The sequence below is a fragment of the Giraffa tippelskirchi genome, chromosome 10, assembly GCF_054371585.1.
Source record: "Giraffa tippelskirchi isolate mGirTip1 chromosome 10, T2T-mGirTip1v1.2.pri, whole genome shotgun sequence".
In the NCBI taxonomy this organism is placed as follows: domain Eukaryota; kingdom Metazoa; phylum Chordata; class Mammalia; order Artiodactyla; family Giraffidae; genus Giraffa; species Giraffa tippelskirchi.
The window spans coordinates 57044421-57068146 of NC_137284.1; the positions used below are offsets into that span (position 1 = coordinate 57044421).

Below are 23726 nucleotides of genomic sequence, written 5' to 3' on the forward strand. Positions count from 1 at the left end.
CTTTCTTTTCTTGGGCTCCAAAATCATTGCAGATGGTGACTGTAGCCATGATATTAAAAGATGCTTACTCTTTGGAGCAAAAGCTGTGACCAGCCTAGACAGCATACAACAGAGATATTACTTTGCTGACAAAGGTCCATCTAGTGAAAGTTACGGTTTTTCCAGTAGTTGTGTACGGATGTGAGAGTTGAACCATAAAGAAAGCTGAGCACTGAAAAATTGATGCTTTTGAACTGTGGTGTTGGAGAAGACTCTTGAGAGTCCCTTGGACTGCAAGGAGATCCAACCAGTCTATCCTAAAGGAAATCAGTCCTGGGTGTTAATTGGAAGGACTGATGCTGAAGCTGAAGCTCTAGTACTTTGGCCACCTAATGTAAAGAACTGACTCATAGGAAAAGACCCTGATGCTGAGAAAGATTGAAGGCATGAGGAGAAGGGGAGGACAGAGGATGAGATGGTTGGATGGCATCACTGACTTGATGGACATGAATTTGAGCAAGCTGTAGGAGTTGGTGATGGACAGGGAAGCCTGGCATGCCGCAGTCCATGGGTTTGCAAAGAGTCGGACACGACTGAGCGACTGAACTAACTGATCCCTTCACAAATAAAATGTTTCCTACCCATGTTCATTGGTATGAATAATGAACAAATGTGTACAAATTAATGAAGGCCAACAGAAGTTATTGTATTTTAATATAAAATTGGTATGAATAATGAACAAATGTGCACAAATTAATGAATGCCAACAGAAGTTATCGTATTTTAATATAAAATTGTTAATCTTTGTAGCATGTGTTCCACATTAATGACATTTTCATTACTAAATACATGAATTTTACTTCCAGCAGGCAGTTTTTTAAAAGTTATGAATAGATGAATAATGCTTATTGAAAGAAGCAGACTTTTACTGTAAGTGAAATTATTATAACTTTATCATTTAGATTTTCAAGAAAATATGCAAACTCTTCTCAGCAAAGCAGCAGAAGCATACAGCAGACTCGTGGTACTTCAATCACGATTAAGTAAAGTATGGAAAATGTATAATAATGTTTGCATTTCTTGTATTACCTGCTATTTTGTAAGTTACTTTATCAACCGAAAATTTATAAAATGAGTAAACATGAAAAGAAAATTAGGGGAAAGTGACATAATTTAGGGGAAAGTGACATATATTTATAGTATCAGTGAGCTGAAGGAATTCTGCAGTTTGAATACTCTTTACCCCTTTAGAGAGCTTTTGAAATCAAGATAAAGTTAAAATATATATAAAATGTCAAATTGCAAACTTTGTTAAACAGTTGCATTTAATTTGACATAATATTTTTTAAAGCAGTGAGTCTCTTTTAAAAAATAATAATAATTAGTTGTTTAGAACATAGCTAATTAGTTTCGCATCATGTTATGTATATTTAGAAATGTGTGCATAAAAAGCTATGTAAGAGAGTATAGAGGCATCATATAATTTATTAACTATTTCAGGAAAATGTCATATATTAGCAAAGATTAAGTATTATAATCCTCATGTTGTATGAAAAAAGTACCCAGAAAAATCTCTGTTTGCTTATTTGGGTACTTTTTGATGTCATTGTATTAAAACATTTGGGCAGATTTGAAAGATTTAATTGATTGAAAGTTATATTGCTTATGAGGGATACTCTGGCTAAAATTCTCTTTCTTTTTCCTCTTTCTCTTACCCTCCTCTTTTTCCCTTCTTTCTCCTTTCCCTCTTACTTTCTCTTTCTGTGCCATTAAAGCACAACCTTATTCAGTCTTTTCTAAAACATGTAAACCTATTTCAGTATCTTACAGATAACTTTGTAGGAGGACAGGTAGATAGGTTAAAAACCCTTCTTTAATTCTACCTTTCTCTACCATTGCTAGTTTTCTTTTTCCTTCCATTCATAGCTAGAATATTTAACCCTATTCAGAATCATCATACCACTTTCTTACCAATACCCTTCGTAGTCTAGATTTCTTGTTTTTCTGCTGCCCTTATGCTACCTCTTGAGACCTTTTTTCTCCACTCATGCTTGGGTTTCTGAGGGCTGCTAAAAAAATGAGATGGTGATATGGCTTGGTGACACTGCATAGTCATGGTCTCTGACTGTAGCTCACAATTCTTTTATGTGGTCATTCATTCTGTCATAGTCTCCTCAGTGGATGTTACCTAACTTTATAACTTCCCTAGCTGTAAAGTCATACTTTCCATGTCTACTCCCCTTTTTTTCCTTCGCAGATAGCCTTATTTCCCATTTTTCTGTGTTAAACCTAACAATATAAACTATCTCACCTTGCTACCTCTAGACCAATATGCATTTCTTTAAATGTGAAAATACCCTAATTTATTTTTCTCTGTCTCAGAAGAAGTTGTCCCTTTTCATAACCAAGGTTATCTTATTTTCTGTGCTTTTGTTAACATCCCCTTCCACCTCCTCTAAGATTGATAGCCTGTTTCTTCCATCCCTTCTGTATTTATTTTCAGGTTCTTTGTCTGTGTTTTTCTTGTTTCTGTCCTTCATTTGCCTGGCATATTCCTCTTGCCTCCACTATTCAGAATATAACCAATTTTCCCTGAATCCAGTACCTCCTTTGTGGTTCTCTTTCCTTCACTGTCATATTATTTGAAGGAAAGAAGAGACTGTAATCAGTTTCCCACCTCTTGCTGTCTCTTCTACCCACCTGTAAGCAAGCTCCCAGCTTATACTTCACTGAACTTTCTTTGGCAGAAGTTACCAGTGAATTCTTAATCATCAAATGTCCTTTCTGCTTTCTTACCTTCCTTCCTTGTTTTCTTTCTTTCTTTTAAAAATGTGTTGCTTTTCCTGATGACAGTACATAGTTGAAACTATTAAATAGTGTAGGAGAACAAGTAACTACAGTGATGTTTGTCATTTTGCCACTTTCCTTTGAAGACAGTGAGTGGTGAACAGTTTCTTTTGATGAATCACAGATGTCCCTTCCCTGGTGCTGGAGTGTGGGATCCTGCTCTGGAACACAAACACCCACACTCAACTCCTTAGTTCTCCCCAGACACTTCTTTCAGTTTCTTTTTAGAAAAACTTTTACCTGTCACCAGACTTCTGCCTGGCTGGGTCAGCAGCAAAGGCTGTGCTGTGATTAGTTAAAGGTTGATATATTTGTTTTCTGATCTCTGCCTGTCATTGATCTCTCTCTGAGCCTGGTGTCTTTCTACGGTTCTGCTAGGCAAGTTAACTGTCTCCTGTAACTGCGGCTCCCTTCAGGTGTGCTTTAGGCTGCTGTTTCCCTCTTCCTTCCTTGCTTAATCGCTATTCTGCCACCCTTTTCTGTTGAAATCTGTTGGTCTCTTTTATTTTTTGGTTTATTATGGATTTATCTTTTACAGATTCATTGTCATTTTAATTGAGTCATGGGGAAAGAGGAGAGGTGTATGTCAGAGATCATAAACGTAGATGCCTCCGTGAGTTCAGCTCATAAAATAAATGAAGAAGGCCAAGGTGAAAGCTGGGAAAGTGAAACCTGGAGAAAACATACTTCATTTAAAGGGGACAGAGGCTGCTCAGCTTCACGTGTTGTCACATGTAGGAATGGGGCCTAGTGTTTATTCTTTCAGTTCATCGATTTTATGATCGAATTTTATGTGAAGTCTTTTTGCCTTTTTAAATTTTGGGAAGAATCAAAAATAAAAAATATTTTTTTTTTCTAATTGGGAAGCAATTAGAAAAAAAAAATACAAGAAAAACTGTTTGGTACCCAAAAGAATACTTATTTAGCCAAGAATGAAAGTCAGATCTCTACGTTACCACCTTAGGTATAAACATGCTCAGTGTATCTTCAGCTAAGTAAGTAAGTAAGTGATAGTCGCTCAGTCGTGCCTGACTCTTTGCGACCCCATGGACTGCAGCCCATCAGACTCCTCTGTCCATGAGATTTTCCAGGCAAGGATACTGGAGTGGGTTGCCATTTCCTTCTCCAGGGGATCTTTCCAACCCAGGTATCAAACCCAGGTCTCCTGCACTGCAGGCAGATTCTTTACTGACTGAGCTACAAGGGGAAGCCCAATTTCTTAATTCTACTGTTTTTTTATTTTGTAGTACTAGCTCTTCCCTTAGAATATTTTCTTCCCTTAATTTATGTAACTTTAGTTCTGTGGCTTTTAAAGCCTTCATTGTGGGTTTTGCCCACCCACTTATAGTCACCAAGAATCTCTACTTGATCCACTAATTATGTTGTGTGCAGTTGTGACGACATGTGATATGTCCACTAGGCTAAACCCCACTAAATCCTTCAAAATCAGGAAGTCTTCTCTTGATTTTCATTTCCTCTTAGCACAGTACTTTGTTTAGCACATGGTAAAGGTTTACTGTACATTTGCTGAATGAATTGACAGTATTGAAAGGGAGAGCTGAAAACTGAAGTTTTCACCGGATGGGCTTTATTTTCTCTGGGAAGTCGGAGGCAAGATTCTTGTTTGAAATGTACATGGGGTTAAGAGTCAGGTAGAGGATTTGATAAAAGTAGTACCAACTGAAATGGCCTTCTTGGGAAATACATTTTATCCTGGCACTCACCTCCATCTACAGAATTCTTTGGTCACCTAGTATAGCAAATCCAAACTCGTACCTTGCTTTTAAGGTGCTCTTTCCTCTACGTCTATCTTCTTTATCTAGCATACACAATTGCCCCTCTCCTTCAGGACCGTTGTCTTTACCACTTCTAGCAGGTCACCCTTTCACGAATGCTCCTACTCTTCCTTCCTTGTAACCTTTCCTAATCATTGACCAAAATGATGGAGGCCCAAACCGAATTTCACTTCCTCCATCAGACCCATACCAGTCTTTCTTCTATTATAATCCTTTAGTCACATGTTATAGTTTAATGCATTGTTAATTATTTAATTTTACTTCCCCAATTAGTTGATAAATTCTCTGAGGGCAGAGGTACCATGCATATGTGTGTGTGCATTTTTTTCACTGATTTTATAGTCTTACTGTCCCTTGTCACAGTGCTCGCCACATAGTAGACTGAGTATTAAATATTTGAGGAATGACTAAAGTAATACACATACACATCTGACATATTGCTGCCTAGTTTTAATAGTTAAGGAAAGAAGCTGAGGTTTATCTGTTTTTGCTGTTTTCCTTCCTTTTGTATAAAGAGTAGCACACATTTGTCAGCTACCTGATTGTATGTAGGTTACTTTCAGAGATTAATAGCAGATATGTTATCAAGTATTCATAATATAAAATTTACTCTGTATGAATTGAAATTTCAAAGATTAAGTCATGTTTTAAATATTGTTATGAACATTATACCAAAATTCTGTGTGGCTCCTGTTTTTATAGTTAGATCAAATTCCTTCTGGATATGAAAGGACATTATATTTAGTAATATAATTTCAGTCCCTGTGAAGGGACTGTGATGTGAGTCACTGTGTCAGAGTGTGGAATAACTTGGAAGGGAAAATACCTATATCAGAATGGTACAGTTCTGGGTGATTTGGGGAGAAAAAAAAACTTTTTAAAGATGAAGTTGCTTTGTATAGTTTCCACAATCCTGAGTTATATATCTATGTCACTGCTTTTCTTCTGTTATTTTTCATAGATTAAGAGACAGCAGGCACGTGATATGAGACTTGAATTTGCAGAAGCGAACCTGCCAAAAAAGCAAACAGACTTTTTATCAACTCATCCTCAGATGACCAATTTGCAAGACATTGGTAAATTTGGATTATATACTATAATGTGGTTTTTCGTATCAAATGTTCAGTAATTTGACTTTTTACTTTAAAATCTGAGACAGCTTGGTGCCTTTGGCATTTCACTATAACCCTCTTTGGTCTCAGTTTTCTCATCTTTAAAATGAGAGGCTTGGACTATTTATGTCTTCCTACATCTTACATTCCCTGATTCTAAATTGTTTTCTATTTAAAGACATAAAATTGGTAGATGTGGTAGTATTGCTGCCATGAAGATAGAAAAAATGATCTTGAATTACATGATTCATGTTTTCTTACCATAAGTCTACATGAGTTTAAATTGATACCCGAGTTATACTATTAAAAAACATTATCTTTCAAAGAAGAATGAATATCTCCTACTTCAAAAAAGTGATTTTGGTATTTCATTAAGAAATTTATATTGAAATGTGTATTTTCTTCTATTCATGTAACTTAGATGTTAGTCATAAAAGCAAGTTATCTACGCTGCAAGATACTGAAAAAATGAAACAACTTGAAGAACAGGTTCAAGAATTAGAAAGCCTCGTATCCTCTTTGCAGCAGCAATTGAAAGAAACTGAAAAAAATTATGAGGAAAAGATTCATTCTTTGCAGGAAAGGCTTCAAGCTGTTAATGAGTCCACAGTTCATCCAAGGTATCCATTAACTTATAATTTCATTCAATAGTATTTGTAGTTTAGTAGCAATCATAATATGGTTGTTTTAAGAAAAAAATGTAACTTAAGCAACTTTGCTTGAAAGAGACGAGCTGTAGCATTGTCAAGAAATAAGAACAGGAGGTAATTCTTCATCTCTGAAATGTATGAAGTAAAGCTTAGTGTAAACCACATATATTTTATAATAGGAATATTAATTACAGCTTTATTTTATAAAGAGGCTCTTTGTTATGAATATGCTAAGTTAAACCATGTGGTGTGCACATGTTTGTTTTTTATTGTATGCTTAGTCTTTGCTACTTTGATATGGGCAATACACAAAGGATGTAAGATATGATCACTCCAGTCATAGCTGGACTTTCTCCACCTGGTTGCCTAATACTTGATTTACCACGTCCAAAATACCCACCCTGGATCTTCCCCTCAAAATCTGCTCCTTCTGCAGCCATCTGACTCCATCTGTGGTGACTCCCCTTTCAAACCACACTTCCAGTCTGTCAAGAAACCTGTTATCTCTATTTCCAAGACAAATCTAAACTGTACCACTTCTCACCAGGCCCCTAGTCCCTGCCATCATCATGTCTCACTTGGATTACTGCTTTTATCTTAACTCTTCCCTAGAGTCTGTTCTCTACACAGTACCAAAGCTTTGCTTTTAAAATTTAAGACAAGTCATGATATTCAAGTGCTATTCTGTCCTTACTGTGCCTTACCAGATCCTTACTTACTGGGTCCTATTTCTCTCTGACTCTATCTCCTGCTGCTTTGCTTGTGACTTACTACTGTAACGCCACATAATCTCCTCAAGATCTTCAAACTGTCGGGATGCTCCTGCTTTGTGAATTTCTCTTCTCATTGCTGTTCCTTCTACCTGGGTTGATCTTTCTCTAGGTTATTTGCATGCCCAACACATTCACCTCTTTGGGTCTTTACTGAGGTGTCATGTTCTCATGAGGCCTATCCTGATCACCCTATTTAAATTAAAATCATCCCTTAGAACTCGACACATGAGTTTCCTGTTTCGTTTTTCTATATTAATGTTATGTTATATATATTTTGTTGTTGTTCAGTTGCTAAGTTGTGTCGAACTCTTTGCGACCCCATGGACGTAGTCCACCAGGCTCCTCTGTCCATGGGACTTCCCAGGCAAGAATACTGGAGTGGGTTGCCATTTCCTTCTCCAGGGGATCTTCCCAACCCAGGGATCAAACCCACATCTCTTGCTTGGCAGGCAGATGCTTTACCACTGAGCCACCTGTGAAGTGTGTTTTATATATATATAACTATAAAGATAAGTGTATATGTATGTATATATGTGTATATATATATAGATAGATAGATAGGAGGAAAGGTTTATTTGTTTATATTATCAGTCCCCTGTGTTGGATTTCAAGCTTTATTAAGGGAATTTTTGTCTATGTAATTTCCTGTATTCCAAATCCTGTAATAATTCCCTACGAATAGTTGATGCTCAGTAAATATTTGTTAAAATGATTGAACAACTTATAATTTAGTTGGGAAATATGTTGTAGTATTTAACTAGCTCTATAAAGTCCTCAGAGTTTTACCTAACTTTGACTGGCTCTGCTGCTCTAGGACTGATGTCTCCATAGGTACTTGTTACTGAAACCTGAAGGCAGAGTTTTTGTGTTGTGTTGTGTGTGTGTGTTGAAGACAAACCACTGAGTTTCCTCACTTCTTTGGAAGCACTCTGTTTCTGCTGCTTTCATTCAGCGTCTGTATATAGGCTTTGGGATTGTTTATCCCACATTGGCACAGCCTTACAGAGCTTCCATTTTATTTGAGGTCATTGGTTCCCAAACTTTACGATGCATCAAAAACATTGGAGGTTTTTGAAATTTAATACTATTTTTCAACTACGTAAAATTGCAAATTACTGGATTTTACATTTGAAGCATGAGTAGATTCAATAGCTTTGACAAGATTCTGGTCATTTGTATTTATAACAAGATAATTCTGATGCAGGCAGTCCATAGATTGACATTTGGAAACTATTACTTTAGATTTTTTGATAATGAAAGAAAATAGGTGGATAGCAAGAACTCATAACCATTTAACGTATTTTAAGTAGTGATGTTTTAATTAGTGATGTTTTGTCTCCGAAGCATGAGGAAAAGGAAGAGCTCTGGAAGGATAGATCTACTTTGCGGTTCCTACACTTGGGCTTTTACCAGCTTATTTGTGCTTTTCAGAGTTTCTGAAATAATCAGTCAAAATGTATTAACAGTACCTTTCAACCAAAACCATTAGTTTTCTCTCAGACCCCACCATTGAAGTTTATTGACTGCCAGATTCTCTCCTATGAACATGTAAAATAGTTTAAGAAAAATAATTGTCATTCATTTAACAAATATTTGGTAATGTTATCCTCGAAGCCTCTTGGGGCAATAGTATGGAGTTTTAACAGCCATGGGCTTTAGAGTCAGACAAACCTGTATTTGACTCCTAGTTGGAACCTTGAGCCGCCATTTGATCTTAGGCAGATATTTAAACATGTCTAAGTAGTATGTGCTGCGCTCAGTCGTGTCCAAGTCTTTTTGACCCCATGGACTGCAGACCACCAGGCTCTTCTGTCCATGGGATTCTCCAACAAGAATATTGGAATGGTTGCCATTTCCATCTGCAAGGGATCTTCCTGACCCAGGGATTGGACTCACATCTTCTGCATTGGCAGGTGGATTCTTTACCACTGAGCCACCTCTTTGAAACCAGCGTCTAAGTAATATTGAGGATAAAAACTACCTTAAGACCATGAGGATTAAAAGAAACCATGACTGGAAAGTCAGTCAGTTCAGTTACTCAGTCGTGTTCAACTCTTTGCAACCCCATGGACTGCAGCATGCCAGGCTTCCCTGTCCATCACCAACTGCCAGAGCTTGCTCAAACTCGTGTGCATCAAGTTGGTGATCCCATCCAGCCATCTCATCCTCTGTCGTCCCCTTCTCCTCCTGCCTTCAATCTTTCCCAGCATTAGGGTCTTTTTCAAGGAGTCAGTTCTTCCCATCAGGTGGCCAAAGTATTGGAGCTTCTTCAGCTTCAGCATCAGTCTTTCCAATGAATATTCAGGACTGATTTCCTTTAGGATGGACTGGTTGGATCTCCTTGCAGTCCAAGGGACTCTCAAGAGTCTTCTCCAACACCACAGTTAAAAAGCATCAATTCTTCTGTGCTCAGCTTTCTTTATAGTCCAGCTGTCACATTCATACATGACTACTAGAAAATCCATAGCTTTAACTAGACATACCTTTGTTGGCAGAGTAATGTCTTTGCTTTTTAATATGCTGTCTAGGTTGATCATAGCTTTTCTTCCAAGGAGCAAGTGTCTTTTAATTTCATGTCTGCAGTCATCATCTGTAGTGATTTTGGAGCCCAAAAATATAAAATCTCTCACTGTTTCCATAGTTTCCCCATTTATTTACTATGAAGTGATGGGACTGGATGCTGTAATCTTAGTTTTCTGAATGTTGAGTTTTAAGCCAAGTTTTTCCCTCTTCTTTCACCTTCATCAAGAGGCTCTTTAGTTCCTCTTCACTTTCTGCCATAAGGGTGGTGTCATCTGCATTTCTGAGGTTATCGCTATTTCTCCCAGCAGTCTTAATTCCAGCTTGTGCTTCATCCAGCCTGGCATTTCACATGATATACTCTGCATATAAGTTAAATAAGCAGGGTGACAATATACAGCCTTGACATACTCCTTTCCCAATTTGAAACCAGTCCGTTGTTCCATGTCCAGTTTTAGCTATTGCTTCTTGACCTGCCTACAGGTTTCTCAGGAGGCAGGTAAGATGGTCTGATATTCATGTCTCTTGAAGAATTTTCCACCATTTGTTGTGATCTACAGAGTCAAAGTCTTTGGCGTAATCAATAAAGCAGAAGTAGATGTTTTTCTAGAACTCTCTTGCTTTTTTGATGATCCAGCGGATGTTGTCAATTGGATCTCTGGTTCTTCTGCCTCTTCTAAATCTAGCTTGAACATATGGTAGTTCTCGGTTCACGTAGTGTTGAAGCCTGGCTTGGAGAATTTTGTTAGCGTGTGAGATGAGTGCAATTGTGCAGTAGTTTGAACATTCTTTGGCATTTCCTTTCTTTGGGATTGGAATGAAAACCGCCTTTTCCAGTCCTGTGACTGGAAAGAGACTTGGATAAATGTTGTAGAGAAAACTTTAGATGTATATAAAGTGGCCCTTTACCTCAGGGGGCTTCCTTGGTAGCTCAGATAGTAAAGAATCCGCCTGCAATGCAGAGACCCCAGTTTGATTCCTGGGTTGGGAAGATCAGGAGAAGGGATAGGCTACCCACTCCAATATTCTGACCTGGAGAATTCCATGAACTGTATAGTCCCTGGGGTCACAAAGAGTCAGACACAACTGAGCAACTGACAGTTCACTTCACTTACCTCAAGGGACTTCAGTCTAATCACTGAAATAATGTTTATTCACAGAACAATAATTTTTTTAGTGATTGGGGAATATAACATGATACAGCCCAAGTGCTGGAATATAAAGCCTTGAGTTTGTGGCATTTTTCAGTGCCCATCGCTGCACATTTCTGTAATGATGCTTTTTGCAGTGGCCCCAGGGGAAATGGAAATAAAGGGACGAGTGTGAGATGTTGGGATGGAAGGAGTCTTAGGAGCAAAACAGAGGAAAGATGACCTGTATTGTTTGAGCTAGAGAATATGGAGGCTTATGGTGTGTTAATATAAGTAAAGAAATCATGCAGGTAGAAGGTTAGGACCTAAATTATAAGATGGAAACAGTGAATTTGATTTTAGCTAGTCTATTTTTTTGAATTTGGGATAAACATTCTCAAAGGCTATAAAGCTACAGAATTAAGTCATTGTGGACTCGGAGCTTTTTTTTTTTTTTTTTAGTTTGGGTCTCTGTAGCTGGATAAATAATCTGGGGGATCTTTCATGGGCTGTGAAAATGAGACATGAAGCAAAGGATCAGAAGAGTGTATGCAAGAAGCTATGAGGAAACAGATGAAATGATAAAAAAGATAAACTAACTAGGAAAGGGCAGAGAATAAAGACAAGAAAAATGAGTTTTTATGATAATTTAACATGAATATAGAAGATGTATAGGCAGTTCACAACAGAAGAAACTTTTGTGGCCAGTAGCACAAAGAATGCTAATTCTTCGTACATTTCTATTTGAAAGAATGTATAATCTCAAAAATAAAGACATACATCTTCTAAGAAAGTTTTAAGATCGTTGAGACTCTCTCATGTTGAAGTTTTGAGAAAATACTTAAATAGTATGATTATGGAATTAATGTAACTTTTTCAAATATGGCATTATGTTAAAATTTTAAAAATTAAAATTATAAGATTTTATCATGAAGAAACATCTGTAGATGTATGCAGAGATACATTTATGAGATCTCTATCGTGGCATTTGTAGTAGTGAACATTTGGAAGTGACCTAATACAAGACAGAATAAAGATGTCAATGAATACCAAAAGATACATGAATACATGAAAAACAAAAAATTTCAGAAATAGTTACGAATAAAATTAAGAATGTTTCTCACTGTCACTATGCCCCTATTCCACTAGAGGTAATCACTGTTACTTTTGATATGTATTCTTCCAGACTTTTTTCACTCTGCATGTGTGTGTAAATTTTTAATAAAAATGAGATTTTATAAACTTGCTTACTCAATAATAGCATAGGTAACTTTTAAAAAATATCTATACTTATAAACAGCTCCATGTCATACATTTGTAGTAAACTTTATAAAACGGCATAAAATTCAGGGATAATCTGTTAAATATTCATGTAATTCTGCTGCTTTACTTTTAAATGAAAAAATTAGTCAAAAATAATGAGTTACGTTACAATACCCCACTGCCCCAACACATTTTATGCATGCTGTAAATTTACTAACAGTAACATTCACACACAACACTAATCCTTTCATCCTCTTTTGTTTATATTTAGCTTCTCCATTGATTCAGTGGTAATTACTGAGTCTGATGCACAGAAAACAACGTACCCAGCAAGTTGTCTAGAACAGAACATTGATGGCACGACAGAGGTATTTTTAAACTGTTATGTACACTAATTGTATTTTTGTTACTATCATTTTTATGTCTGTGATTTAATAATTATCCAATAAATAGTTGCTGAGAATTAAGTATAGTAAAAATGAGAATAAAGATCCAGAAGAATATATAAGTGAAGAAATTTGATATACTGGAATGGGTTGCCATTGCCTCCTCCAGGAGATCTTCCCAACGCAGGGATTGAACCCGAGTCTCCTGCATTGGCAGGTGGTTTTTTTTACCATTAGTGCCACTTTGGAAGCCTGATGTACTTTCATAGCATAGGAAAAACAAAAAAAAAGTTAAGATTGAGAGGTTTTGCTGCTGCTGCTAAGTCGCTTCAGTCGTGTCCAACTCTATGCGACCCCATAGACAGCAGCCCACCAGGCTCCCCCGTCCCTGAGATTCTCCAGGCAAGAACACTGGAGTGGGTTGCCATTTCCTTCTCCAATGCATGAAAGTAAAAGTGAAAGTGAAGTCACTCAGTCTTAGCGACCCCATGGACTGCAGCCTACCAGGCTCCTCCATCCATGGGATTTTCCAGGCAAGAGTACTGGAGTGGGTTGCCATCGCCTTCTCCATGAGAGGTTTTATTTCCCCCTAAATATATTCTAGTTTAAAATTTGTCTTGTTTTATATAACATGGGCTGTATAGTGAGTTAATTTCAGTGCCCTGAACTTCACAAGAAATTAGTTTCAAAAAAGAGAAACAGCTTTTCTTCCTACCATGAGAAGTTAAACTAGACTCTCTCTAGAGTACTCTTTAGGAATTCCCAAAATTCAGTATGCTAGGGCTAGGACATCGGGTAAGGCTTTTTCAGCACAGGTCATACAGTATAGAAAAGTCCCTCATCTTTTCCAGTATATCTCGTCTAGCCAAACCACCTTTTGCCTCTCCTCAACACTGTGTATATTCCCAATTTGTGGCCACTTTTCCCAAATATAACTGTAAAACCCTGGACTTCATTCAGTAAATTTTTAGTTAAGTAGCATCTTTTTTCCCCCACTCAAGAACTGTACATTAGTAATTGTAAACATGCTTCTCCGTTGGCATTTTTGTTAACTTCACAATAGTAAGTACAATTAATTTAGTAGAATTATATAGTAGAATTTTTCACTAGAACTATTGCTTTTAATTGAGCAGCAATTTATTTACTTATTAAAGCTTTTAAGAAACTTTCTAAGAAATAGAAATCTTTTGAGAAAAGTTTAAAAATAAGTGTTGTGTAAATAAATATGTCATATTTGCTTTTGAATTTAGTATTCTGGTGAATTTGGAGTGAAAAAGGAAACAAATATGGTTAAGTTGCTGGAAAAACAGTACCAAGAACGATTAGAAGAAGAAGTAGCTAAGGTAAGTTTATAGTTTATTTGAAAGATAATATTGTTGTCTGTATTCCCTTTGAGCCTTAAAGCACTGGTTTTTGTTGTAAATTTTACACGTAGCTCCTTTAAGTTGTCAGATACTGTAACTATCCACAGTTGCCTTAGAATGGAATGTTGTGTGAATTTTTCTATGAGAAAAGCATTCTTCTCTTGATGTAGAATAGCAGTTAGAAACTTGTCAGAGTTATAAATTTATTACCTTGTGAGTAGTACCGTAGGAAGGAGTTTGGCCTTCCTTAAAGGTGGAGGATGTGATAGGAAATGAGAAAGGAAATGCTTGGTCTTTTATATTAATACATTAGTTTTGCCTACTTCGTCCCAGAGAAATAGTACATGTGTGCATGCTCAGTCACTCAGTGGTGTCTGACTCTCTGCGACCCCATGGACTGTAGCCTGCCAGGCTCCTCTGTCCATGGAATTTTCCAGGCAGGAATACTGAAGTGGGTTGCCATTTCCTCCTCCAGGAGTTCTCCCGACCCAGGGATCAAACTCACATCTCTTTGTCTCCTTTATTACCAGGCATATTCTTTACCACTGAGTCATCTGGAAAGTCTGTTTCCTGAAATATAGGGATTATTTAGGGATTGATGGAAGCCTGTACCCAACTTCATTCCTTCAGCCTTCTCCTGAGGGAAAAAGGCTGCTGTAGTCCACAGGAAAGGGAGCCTTGGGCTTTGTGGGAATCTTGGTGGAGGGAATTTTCACCTGCAGGCAATATGTATGACTGAAGATAATCACTCTCCTGATTACCACAAAGTAATGGATTCTGGAAAAGCTTGGCTCAGAAATGCATCTGGACCCCAGAAGGGAGATCAAGTGTGGTCTCCTGTAAGTGTGGGCTTCTTCCTCTGAGAGCCTTAAGGGGAGGTGAACAGGTAGACCGTGGCTTTCCTGAGCTTGACCTGGGGGGATGCATGGAGTCCAGGGGGCCACGAGGCTTCCTCCAGGTACCTCTTTAGGGGGCTTGCAGCCTGCTTGCTTCTGCACCACTGACCTAATAGGTAGAAACTGTGTCACCTTTCTCCGCTTAGGGAACCGCTGAACTTAGGGTACTGGATCCAAGTCCAAAGTAACCAACAAATAAAAAAGAGACGTGACTGTAATATTTTTGACTATAGATGCTCTTAGCTGCTATGCCCAGAACTATTCTTGTAAACTCCTGAATACCACATGTACTACCTACTATACCGTTATGATTCCATTTCTTTGTCTCTGAGTTCTCTTTTAAAATGCATATTCCTAATTGGGTTCTTGTTTTGGAATAGTTGGATTCTGAGTTTGTCTTGCTTGTTTTTTGTAGTATTTAAACTGTTCTAGTGTAAGGTCTTACTGGAGTATATGCATTTTAATGGAGGAGGAGGGATAGAATTTACAGGAAATGCATGAAGAATTAGATTAAACATAAATTAGATGAGGCAGTCAATACTCAAGGAAATATGTGGGCCATAAGGACCTACTCACTTCCATATTTGAATTGAATAATTTTGTTCAAAGTGAACAGTGAGGCACCGGGACTCCTCTGGCAGTCCAGTGGTTAAGACTTCTCCTTCCAGTGCAGGGGGCTCAGGTTCAAACCTTGGTCAAGGAGCTTGTATCTCACATGCCTTGTGGCCAAAACAAACAAACGAACAGAAAACAGAAACAACAATGTAACAAATTCAATAAAGACTTTTAAAATGGTCCATGTCAAAAAAACCTTTAAAAAAAAAAAAAAGTGAAGCACCATCACTTTTATACAGCTCTCACTATCTAGTTCTTTTAGAGTATTTCAGGGTTTTCTCTTTTACTTACCTCTTACATAAATTTCTCAAGTGAAATGTTTGTAGCAAGGCATCCTAGTATAGTAGTTAAGAATATGAGGTTTGGGATAGGATTAGATTTGCAGTCTTAGGAAAGTTACTTAACTATTCAGTCTCAGTTCCCTCTATGTTAAAAGAGGAGAATAATAGAAGTAATAGTAATTCTTGTGAAGATTCAATGAACTAATACATAAAAGGCACCTACCTGTTTTGTATTATATTGTTCAGTTGTTCAGTAGTGCCTGACCCTGCCACCACATGGACTGCAGCACACCAGGCTTCCCTGTCCTTCACCATTTCCTGGAGCTTGCTCAAACTCATGTCCATTGAGTCCGTGATGCCATCCAACCATCTCATCCTTTGTTGTCCCCTTTTCCGCCTACCTTCAATCTTTCCTAGCATCGGGGTCTTTTCCAGTGAGTCAGCTCTTCGCATCAGGTGGCCAAAGTATTGCAGCTTCAGCCTCAGCATCAGTCCTTCCAATGAATATTCAGGACTGATTTCCTTTAGGGTTGACTGGTTTGATCTCCTTGCAGTCCAACGGACTCCAAGAGTCTTCTCCAGCTCCCAACAGTTCAAAAACGTCAATTCTTTGGTGCTCAGCCTTCTTTATAGTCCAACTTTCACTACTGGAAAAACCATAGCTTCAACTATATGGACCTTTGTCGGCAAGTAATGTCTCTGCTTTTTAATATGCTATCTTGGTTTGTCATTGTTTTTCTTCCAAGGAGTAAGCATCTTTTAATTTCATGGCTGCAGTCACCATCTGCAGTGATTTTGGAGCCCAAGGAAATAAAGTTTGCCAGTGTTTCCATTGTTTCCCCATCTATTTGCCATGAAGTGATAGGACTGGATGCCATAAGACACCTAGAAGATAATAAAGACTCATAAATGACATCTTTTAAAGTAGTCTTACTGCTGTGATAATGGTGATGATACAGATATGTTTTGTGAAGCATCATTCATCAAGCTTATAGCAGATCACTAGAGTACAGGTCAGTGAAGACCATTCCAGAGGCAGCCAAGGTATTGAATTGGCCAAAAAGTTTATTCAGTTTTTCCATAACATCTTACAGAAAAACCCAAATGAACATTTTGGCCAACCCAATACTGTGATCCAAGAGACAACACATGATGGCCCAGCTTGATCCTAGAATAATATATGAAAAGTGAAAGTTGCTCAGTGGTGTCCTATACTTTGGGACCCAATGAGGAACCTGCCAGGCTCTTCTGTCCGTGGAATTCTTCAGGCAAGAATACTGGAGTGGGTAACCATTCTCTTTTCCAAGGGATCTTCCTGACCTAGGGAGCAAACCTGCGTCTTTTGCATTGCAGGCAGATTCTTTACTATCTGAGCCACCAGTGAAGCCCCAGAATAGGATAGATTGTTTGTATTAGTCACCAGAACAGATGGGGTTATGCTCAACCCTATAAGAAGTTAGAAAAATATTGAGAAACATTGTTTTAAAAGCACAGAGTATATAGAAGAAACCAGTAGAGGTAGTGATTGCTAACATAGATAACATTAGATTCAACCTGTGATTTGGGTATGTACTGCTGAAAAAATAGACAGTCATTAACATTTCATTTCACTGCCAAGCAGTATTCTGAGTGCAGGGTATAGCAGAAGAAAAATAGATGAAATCATTGCTCCTGTAGACCTTACGCCTATTGTTGTTGTTTAGTCGCTAAGTCATGTCCAACTCTTTTGTGTCCCCATGGACTCTAGCCTGCTAGGCTTCTCTGTCCATGGGCTTTCCCAGGTAAGAATACTGGAGTCGGTAGCCATTTCCTTCTCCGGGGGATCTTCCCAACCCAGGGATTGAACCCACAAGTCTTGTACTGGCAGGCGGATTCTTTACTAATGAGCCACCTGTGAAGCCCTGACCTTTTATCTAGTTGGTGCAAATAGACAATGTACAAGAGTAATAGATACTATGAAGAGAAAAACGAACCAAGGTAATAAGACTAGAAGATTCCATGGGGAGTGAGGTGGTTTTATTTTATATAGGGTAATCACAGAAGACCTCACTTTTGAACTGTCTTGAGGGGAGAGTCCAGATGAAAGTGAGGGAGTAAATCATGAAGTAAATCATGAAGTAAATCATTGGGCACCTTTTAAGAAAGTAGAATGCAAAAGAGAAAGTCAGCAGTTTTCCAGTGGATCTCTCCAAGAGGTATCCAAGGAGAACTGGCAAGAGTTTGAAAACCACCTACCCAACTGCCAGCATTGCCGAGTTGGAGGATGGTTTGATTCAGTCCTGCAGCCTTTGTATTCATGGGTTCCATTTGGAGAAATATTGTGAAACCTTGGTACAAATTTATTTCCTCAGCAGATGTAACTGGATATAGGAAGAGGAAATACAGGGAAAGAGGGGCAAGGACTTCCCCTTCAAGGGAAGATAGTACTGCAGATAGTAATTTGATCTAAGCAACTGGAAGAATGGAGGTACTGTTTACTTAGGTGTTAGATATAGGATGAAAACGAATACGAAGGAGTAGTTTTTGAAGAGAAGTGGGTGACTTAAGTATTCAAATTTTCATCCATTAAACAAAAAAGTCATTAAATGTGTAAATATAAGTGATGAGAAAATGATTGGACATATAAATCTAGAGTTCAGGAACTAAGATAAAACTCGACATGGAAATATGGTAGTATCTAGGGCCGTGTTTTTCAAACTGATATTATAACTTCTTTTTAAGGCATGAAATTAAATTTAGTTTGGTACAGGATTTTGATATTAATGGAAACATTTAATTATATAAAACACATAGACACACAAGAACTTGTGTGTGCTTTGGGTCACAGTATAAAATGTTTTATTTTTGTTGTTGTATGTGTATGTTTACCATGGTTGCGGTAAGAAATATTAAAAAATATTAATATAGTGAGTGTAAATAGAGCAGGGGTCTGGAAACAGCCCAGAGAAGGCCATTGTTTGAGGTCGGAGAAATGAGGAAGAACCAAGGAAATGAAGAAGTGGTAAATTAAATGTGGAAATGACAAAAGATTGCATCAGAGAAGCAAATGATGAAAGTTTATTGTTGAGAATGTATTAAACTTTGTCAGATGTTCCTGATAAAGGCTCGAAAGGTTGAAACTGCAAATTAACCATTGGATTTTACAGTGTGCAGTCATCGGTCACTTTCACAAGAACACATTTGATGGGATGGTAGAGACAAACTCTGATTAGATTTGATTTGAGAGAGACTGAAAGAGAAGAATGAAGAAATGAATTATTCTGAGTTGTTTTTAAAGAGGAGGAGAGAAGTACACAAAAGAGTGTACTTTTAAGGAAGCTAACTAAAGAGTGATGTGGGGAATCGAGTGGTAGATTGTTGTTGCTGTTTTGTTTTTGCTTAAGATGAAAGATACCACATTGTGTTTCTATGCTGATAGAAGCGATTGAGGAGAGAAGGAAAAAAAAATAGCTCATTTAAAGAGAGAGGGGAATAGTTGCTGTAGCAGTGTCCTTGAGTAGATGAGAAGAGTTGCAGATCCCCTGAAAAGCTGCCATTAGATCGAAGCATGGTAATTTAATTCATTGAAACAGGAAGGAAGGTAAGAATATTTGACTCATGATTCAGGTATGTTTTCAGATACAGTGTTTGGAGACTGGGGAAGTTCTTTTCTGATTACTTCTATTTTTCTCAGTAAAATAAAAAGCAAACACAGCACCTGAGAATGAGAAAGGAAGAGATGATGTTGGAGCTTTAAGGAGAAAGCAAAGGGCTAAGAGAAGGAATAAGAAATGGAAAAGACAAGGGAAATTGAGTAGAATCGCCCAGTATTACTAAGGGCTCATTTCAAGGATAGTGGTTAAGATTTTAAAGTAAGACCAGTCAGCTTGTTTTTTTCCTTTTTCTTCTCAGTTAAGTTCAGCTGCACAGGCACAGACTGCTGCTACTGCTAAGTCGCTTCAGTCGTGTCCAACTCTGTGCGACCCCATAGACGGCAGCCTACCAGGCTCTGCCATTCCTGGGATTCTCCAGGCAAGAACACTGGAGGGGGTTGCCATTTCCTTCTCCAGTGCATGAAAGTGAAAAGTGAAAGTGAAGTCGCTCAGTTGTGTCTGACTCTTCTCGACGCCATGGACTGCAGCCTACTAGGCTCCTCCATCCCTGGGATTTTCCAGGCAAGAGTACTGGAGTGGGGTGCCATTGCCTTCTCTGCAGGCACCGACTAGGCAGAGTTAATTGTAAACACAGGTGGAATTTGGTTAGATGGTGTGGTGAATAGAAAGGAGAGAATTACAAGGTGGTTAGTCTAGGCTTGGTTTTTATGTTTGTTTGTTTGTTTAGTTTCCAGAACACATGGTTCTTTTAATTATTTGTTATCCATTTCTAATCTAAATATGTATACAAAAGAAAGTGATCTTTATAATGACCAATTTTTTTAAAATTTCATTTGTGACTTAACATCTGATTAGATTTTTGCTTGAGCACCAAAGAACTGATGCTTTTGAAAATGGGTGTTGGAGGAGACTCTTGAGAGTCCCTTGTACTGCATGGAGATCAAACCAGTCAACCCTAAAGGAATCAGTCCTGAATATTCATTGGAAGGACTGACGCTGAACCTGAAGCTCCAATACTTTGGCCACCTGATACAAAGAGCCGACTCATTCTAAAAGACCCTAATGCTGAGAAAGATTGAAGGCAAAAGGAGAAGGGGGTGGCAGAGGATGAGATGGTTAGATAGCGTCACCAACTGAGTGAACATGAATTTTAGCAAACGCCAAGAGGTAGTGGAGGGTAGAGGAGCCTGGCGTTCTGTAGTCCATGGAGTCGCAAAGAGTCAGACACGACTTAGTGTCTGAACAGCAATAGTTGGTTCTCAAAGGCTTAGACTTCTCAGAGCCAAGGCTGCTGGTCACAATTTCTAGGTACCTATGGTGGGTGGAACTAAAGTAAGCAGAAATTAAGGATCATAGTTAAAGTGGAAAGTGAAATAGATTAGATTGAATTGTATCATCTTGTTTACCAATGATGCCAAAAGCTCAGCTTCTCTGTATACCGGTAATAAGTCAAATCTCAGAGTCAAAGTTTTCGTGAAATAGAAAAGGATAGCTTTATTGCTTTGCCAGGCAATGGGAGACAGAGTAGGCTCCTGCCCTCAAAAGCTATGTGTCCCAGACTGGGAGGATTTGATGCGGGGTTTATAGCAGTGGGGCTTCCCAGGTGGCACAGTGGCAAAGAATCCACCTGCCATGCAGGAGATGCTATTTATAGCAGTGCTTTCAGGGGTGGAGTTTCTGACAGGATGAGGGTGTGAGCTGCCTTGCACTCCCTTAATCTCTTCTCAGGTGGTTGGTCTCCTTATCTTGAAGAGCTTCTGGTCCCATTAACCAACCTGAGCTTGTTTCTTGGCTATTCCTTCCTTGACTAACAACTGTTCGAATCTGCCCTTTGGAACTCAGGGAAGGTCGTGGAGTCTGGAGTTTTGCCTACAGGAAATGGGGACCAAAAAAGCCTTCCATGCCCAGGAGCCCCACAGGGTCTCGCTCCATTTCACTGATCACACAGGCCAAGTGCTGTACTTCTGGGATTTACTGCAAGGAAATTGGAAAGAATATGTACGCTATGGTTAAAAAGATTCACAGTGGTGTTTAAAATAGCCTTAAGGATGAATTAGTCTGAATGTCCAATGTAGATAATTGATTAAGTACATTTATAGTACATCTGTATAATATGGAACTTTAAACCCATTTAAAATTATATAGAAATGTATTTCTTGATTTGAGATATTTACTATAGTTATGAAAACAGGTTATAGTATGACTAAGAAAAATGTTTTTCTGTATCTATTTATATCCATATCTAAATGTAAAGAAGAGGAATAAGATTTGGAAATGTATTTACTAAAGTGTTAATAGTGATATTTCTTGGAGGAGAGAGATATAAGGGCTTTTATTTCCTTTTTAATTTCTGTACCAAACATTTACTGCTGTTGTAGTAAGACAGAAGTTTTTATAATTGTTGATTTTAAAAAGGCAGGCAGTAAAACACTTTGATATTAGATTCATTATAAAACAGAGACACTTTATCTTCTTATCACTTTATGCTAAGATTTCTTTTGGTTTAAAAGCACGAGGCCATCTTTTTTACTAATTTATGTAGTTTTTAAGAGGAAACTTGCTTTTGTAATTCCTGCTAGTATTTACAGATCTAATCCTTTCTTGAACTGAATCCTTTTTGATTACTTTATTTCTTCAGGTCATTGTGTCGATGAGTATAGCATTTGCTCAGCAAACTGAACTGTCCAGAATATCTGGGGAAAAAGAAGATACTCCATCATCAGAAGCATCTACTCTCTGTCAGCAAGAGCATTACTTAAATGAAATGAAATTATCACAAGGTCAGACTGGTTTTCAGACTTTTGATGCAACAGACAGGAAATTTAAAGAAGAATTTAAACCACTTAGTAAGGAGTTAGGAGAGGATGGAAAGGAAATTCTGTTATCAAACAAGGATCATCTCGACGATATACTAGAATCAAAGGACCATGAACTGACTATTTCAGAAGAAATGTTCTCCAAAGATAGAACATTTATGGTCAGAGAATCTGTAAGTACGCTTCCTTGAGTATAAAAATTTATTTAAAAAATTGTGACTTTTCTCACTATAAAAATATTAACAGTGATGTTGCTTAATGGAGAAGATAAATATTCGATTCAGTCTTGACCTGTGACTTTTAAAGTGTATGAATAAATGGCTTAATATTATTATTAGATAAAACTGGTCGGATTCATAATATTTCTGTTTGTCTTATATACATTGTGCATGGTAAAACCTCACTGTAAGTTGTACGCACATTAGTTTTCAGTCAATTCAAATTATTATGCTATAATTTGGCAATATGTATGATAAAATATTTGCTTAATAGGATAATATCAGAAGGAAAGAGCTGCCCACTTAAGATAATTTAAAGCATTCTCCTGTGTATATACTAATACCCTTCACTTATTCATTAATGGAGGATCTGTACCTCAACTGTTTGTGCCTTTAACAGAACATAGTAAATGCTACTTCTTTTAAAATTATCTTAATTCAAATTTTTTATTAATATTCATGACAGGTGATGTCTTTTTAGAGACATATTCAGATAAAATTGTCAACTCTTTTTGAAGTACAAAACCTCTTTAACTTGCCAGCAACTGTTCAAGGCAGAATGATTTGTTTAAGAGTAGCTTTTCAGGACTTGTTGAAATCCAATAAGGTGTTGACTTCTTACAAGTTTGAGAAAGTGGAATATAAGGCTTTTATTTCCAAATAAACATTATTGAAGATTGTTTCTTATCAAGGGGTGCTCTACAGTACTCTGATGACCACAGCATAATATAAAGAGATAAAATTTCTCATTTTGTAAATTAAATTTTAAAATTGAATAATTCCATTTATATTATTTCCTCATAAAATGTCAAGAGGAATAATAGAGTTATTCATTACGAATAGGAGGAATCTTGAGTATCTTTCCTTATTCTTCTTCTCCCTTTGATTTAGACTATATCTAAAATAACTGATAGTTATTTTGCTTTTGGAGAACAGCATGTATAATAATAATCACCTTCACATTGATTTGAAATTATAAAGACAAATTTTTTAAATTATTTATGTTTTAGTTTAATAATGTGAAGTTTAAAATGACATGCTTTGTGGGGTTAGTATTAGAATTATTTTCATATGTATTTAAAAAAATCAGTGCTGACAGATTTCCACATAATGTTTCATTAACTATTATAGCTGCATGATGAGATTTTGGTATCAAGCATGGATGCTTCTAGACAACTGATGTTAAATGAAGAACAGTTGGAAGATATGAGGCAGGAACTTGTACGGCAGTACCAGGAACATCAACAGGCAACAGAGCTTTTAAGGCAGGCACACATGCGGCAGATGGAGAGACAGCGAGAAGACCAGGAACAGCTGCAAGAAGAGATCAAGAGGCTGAATAAACAGTTAGCTCAGGTATGGGACCAAGAGTCCCTTTCCTCCCCAATTAAAAAGCAGTGTTCTTTATAGAGCTTTTTTTTTAAAGTCAGAATTATTGCTGAGATCTGAATAAATACAAATATTTGACGTCAGGAACAGACTCTACC

The 23726-nt window shown here is 37.5% G+C and overlaps 1 protein-coding gene across 4 annotated transcripts in view; it reads left to right on the top strand.

Annotated features, from left to right (window-relative positions):
- AKAP9 (A-kinase anchoring protein 9) overlaps positions 1 to 23726 on the top strand; it is a 159575-nt gene that overhangs the window by 67096 nt on the left and 68753 nt on the right. For 3 of the 4 annotated variants that reach the window (XM_081531342.1, XM_081531343.1, XM_081531344.1), the window contains exons 12-18: positions 942 to 1027; positions 5584 to 5698; positions 6156 to 6354; positions 12342 to 12438; positions 13707 to 13799; positions 21844 to 22194; positions 23371 to 23595. In XM_081531342.1, coding sequence (XP_081387468.1) covers positions 942 to 1027; positions 5584 to 5698; positions 6156 to 6354; positions 12342 to 12438; positions 13707 to 13799; positions 21844 to 22194; positions 23371 to 23595 — 1166 coding nt within the window. The remainder of the gene's footprint in view (positions 1 to 941; positions 1028 to 5583; positions 5699 to 6155; positions 6355 to 12341; positions 12439 to 13706; positions 13800 to 21843; positions 22195 to 23370; positions 23596 to 23726) is intronic. The other variant, XM_081531341.1, reaches the window with a different exon arrangement.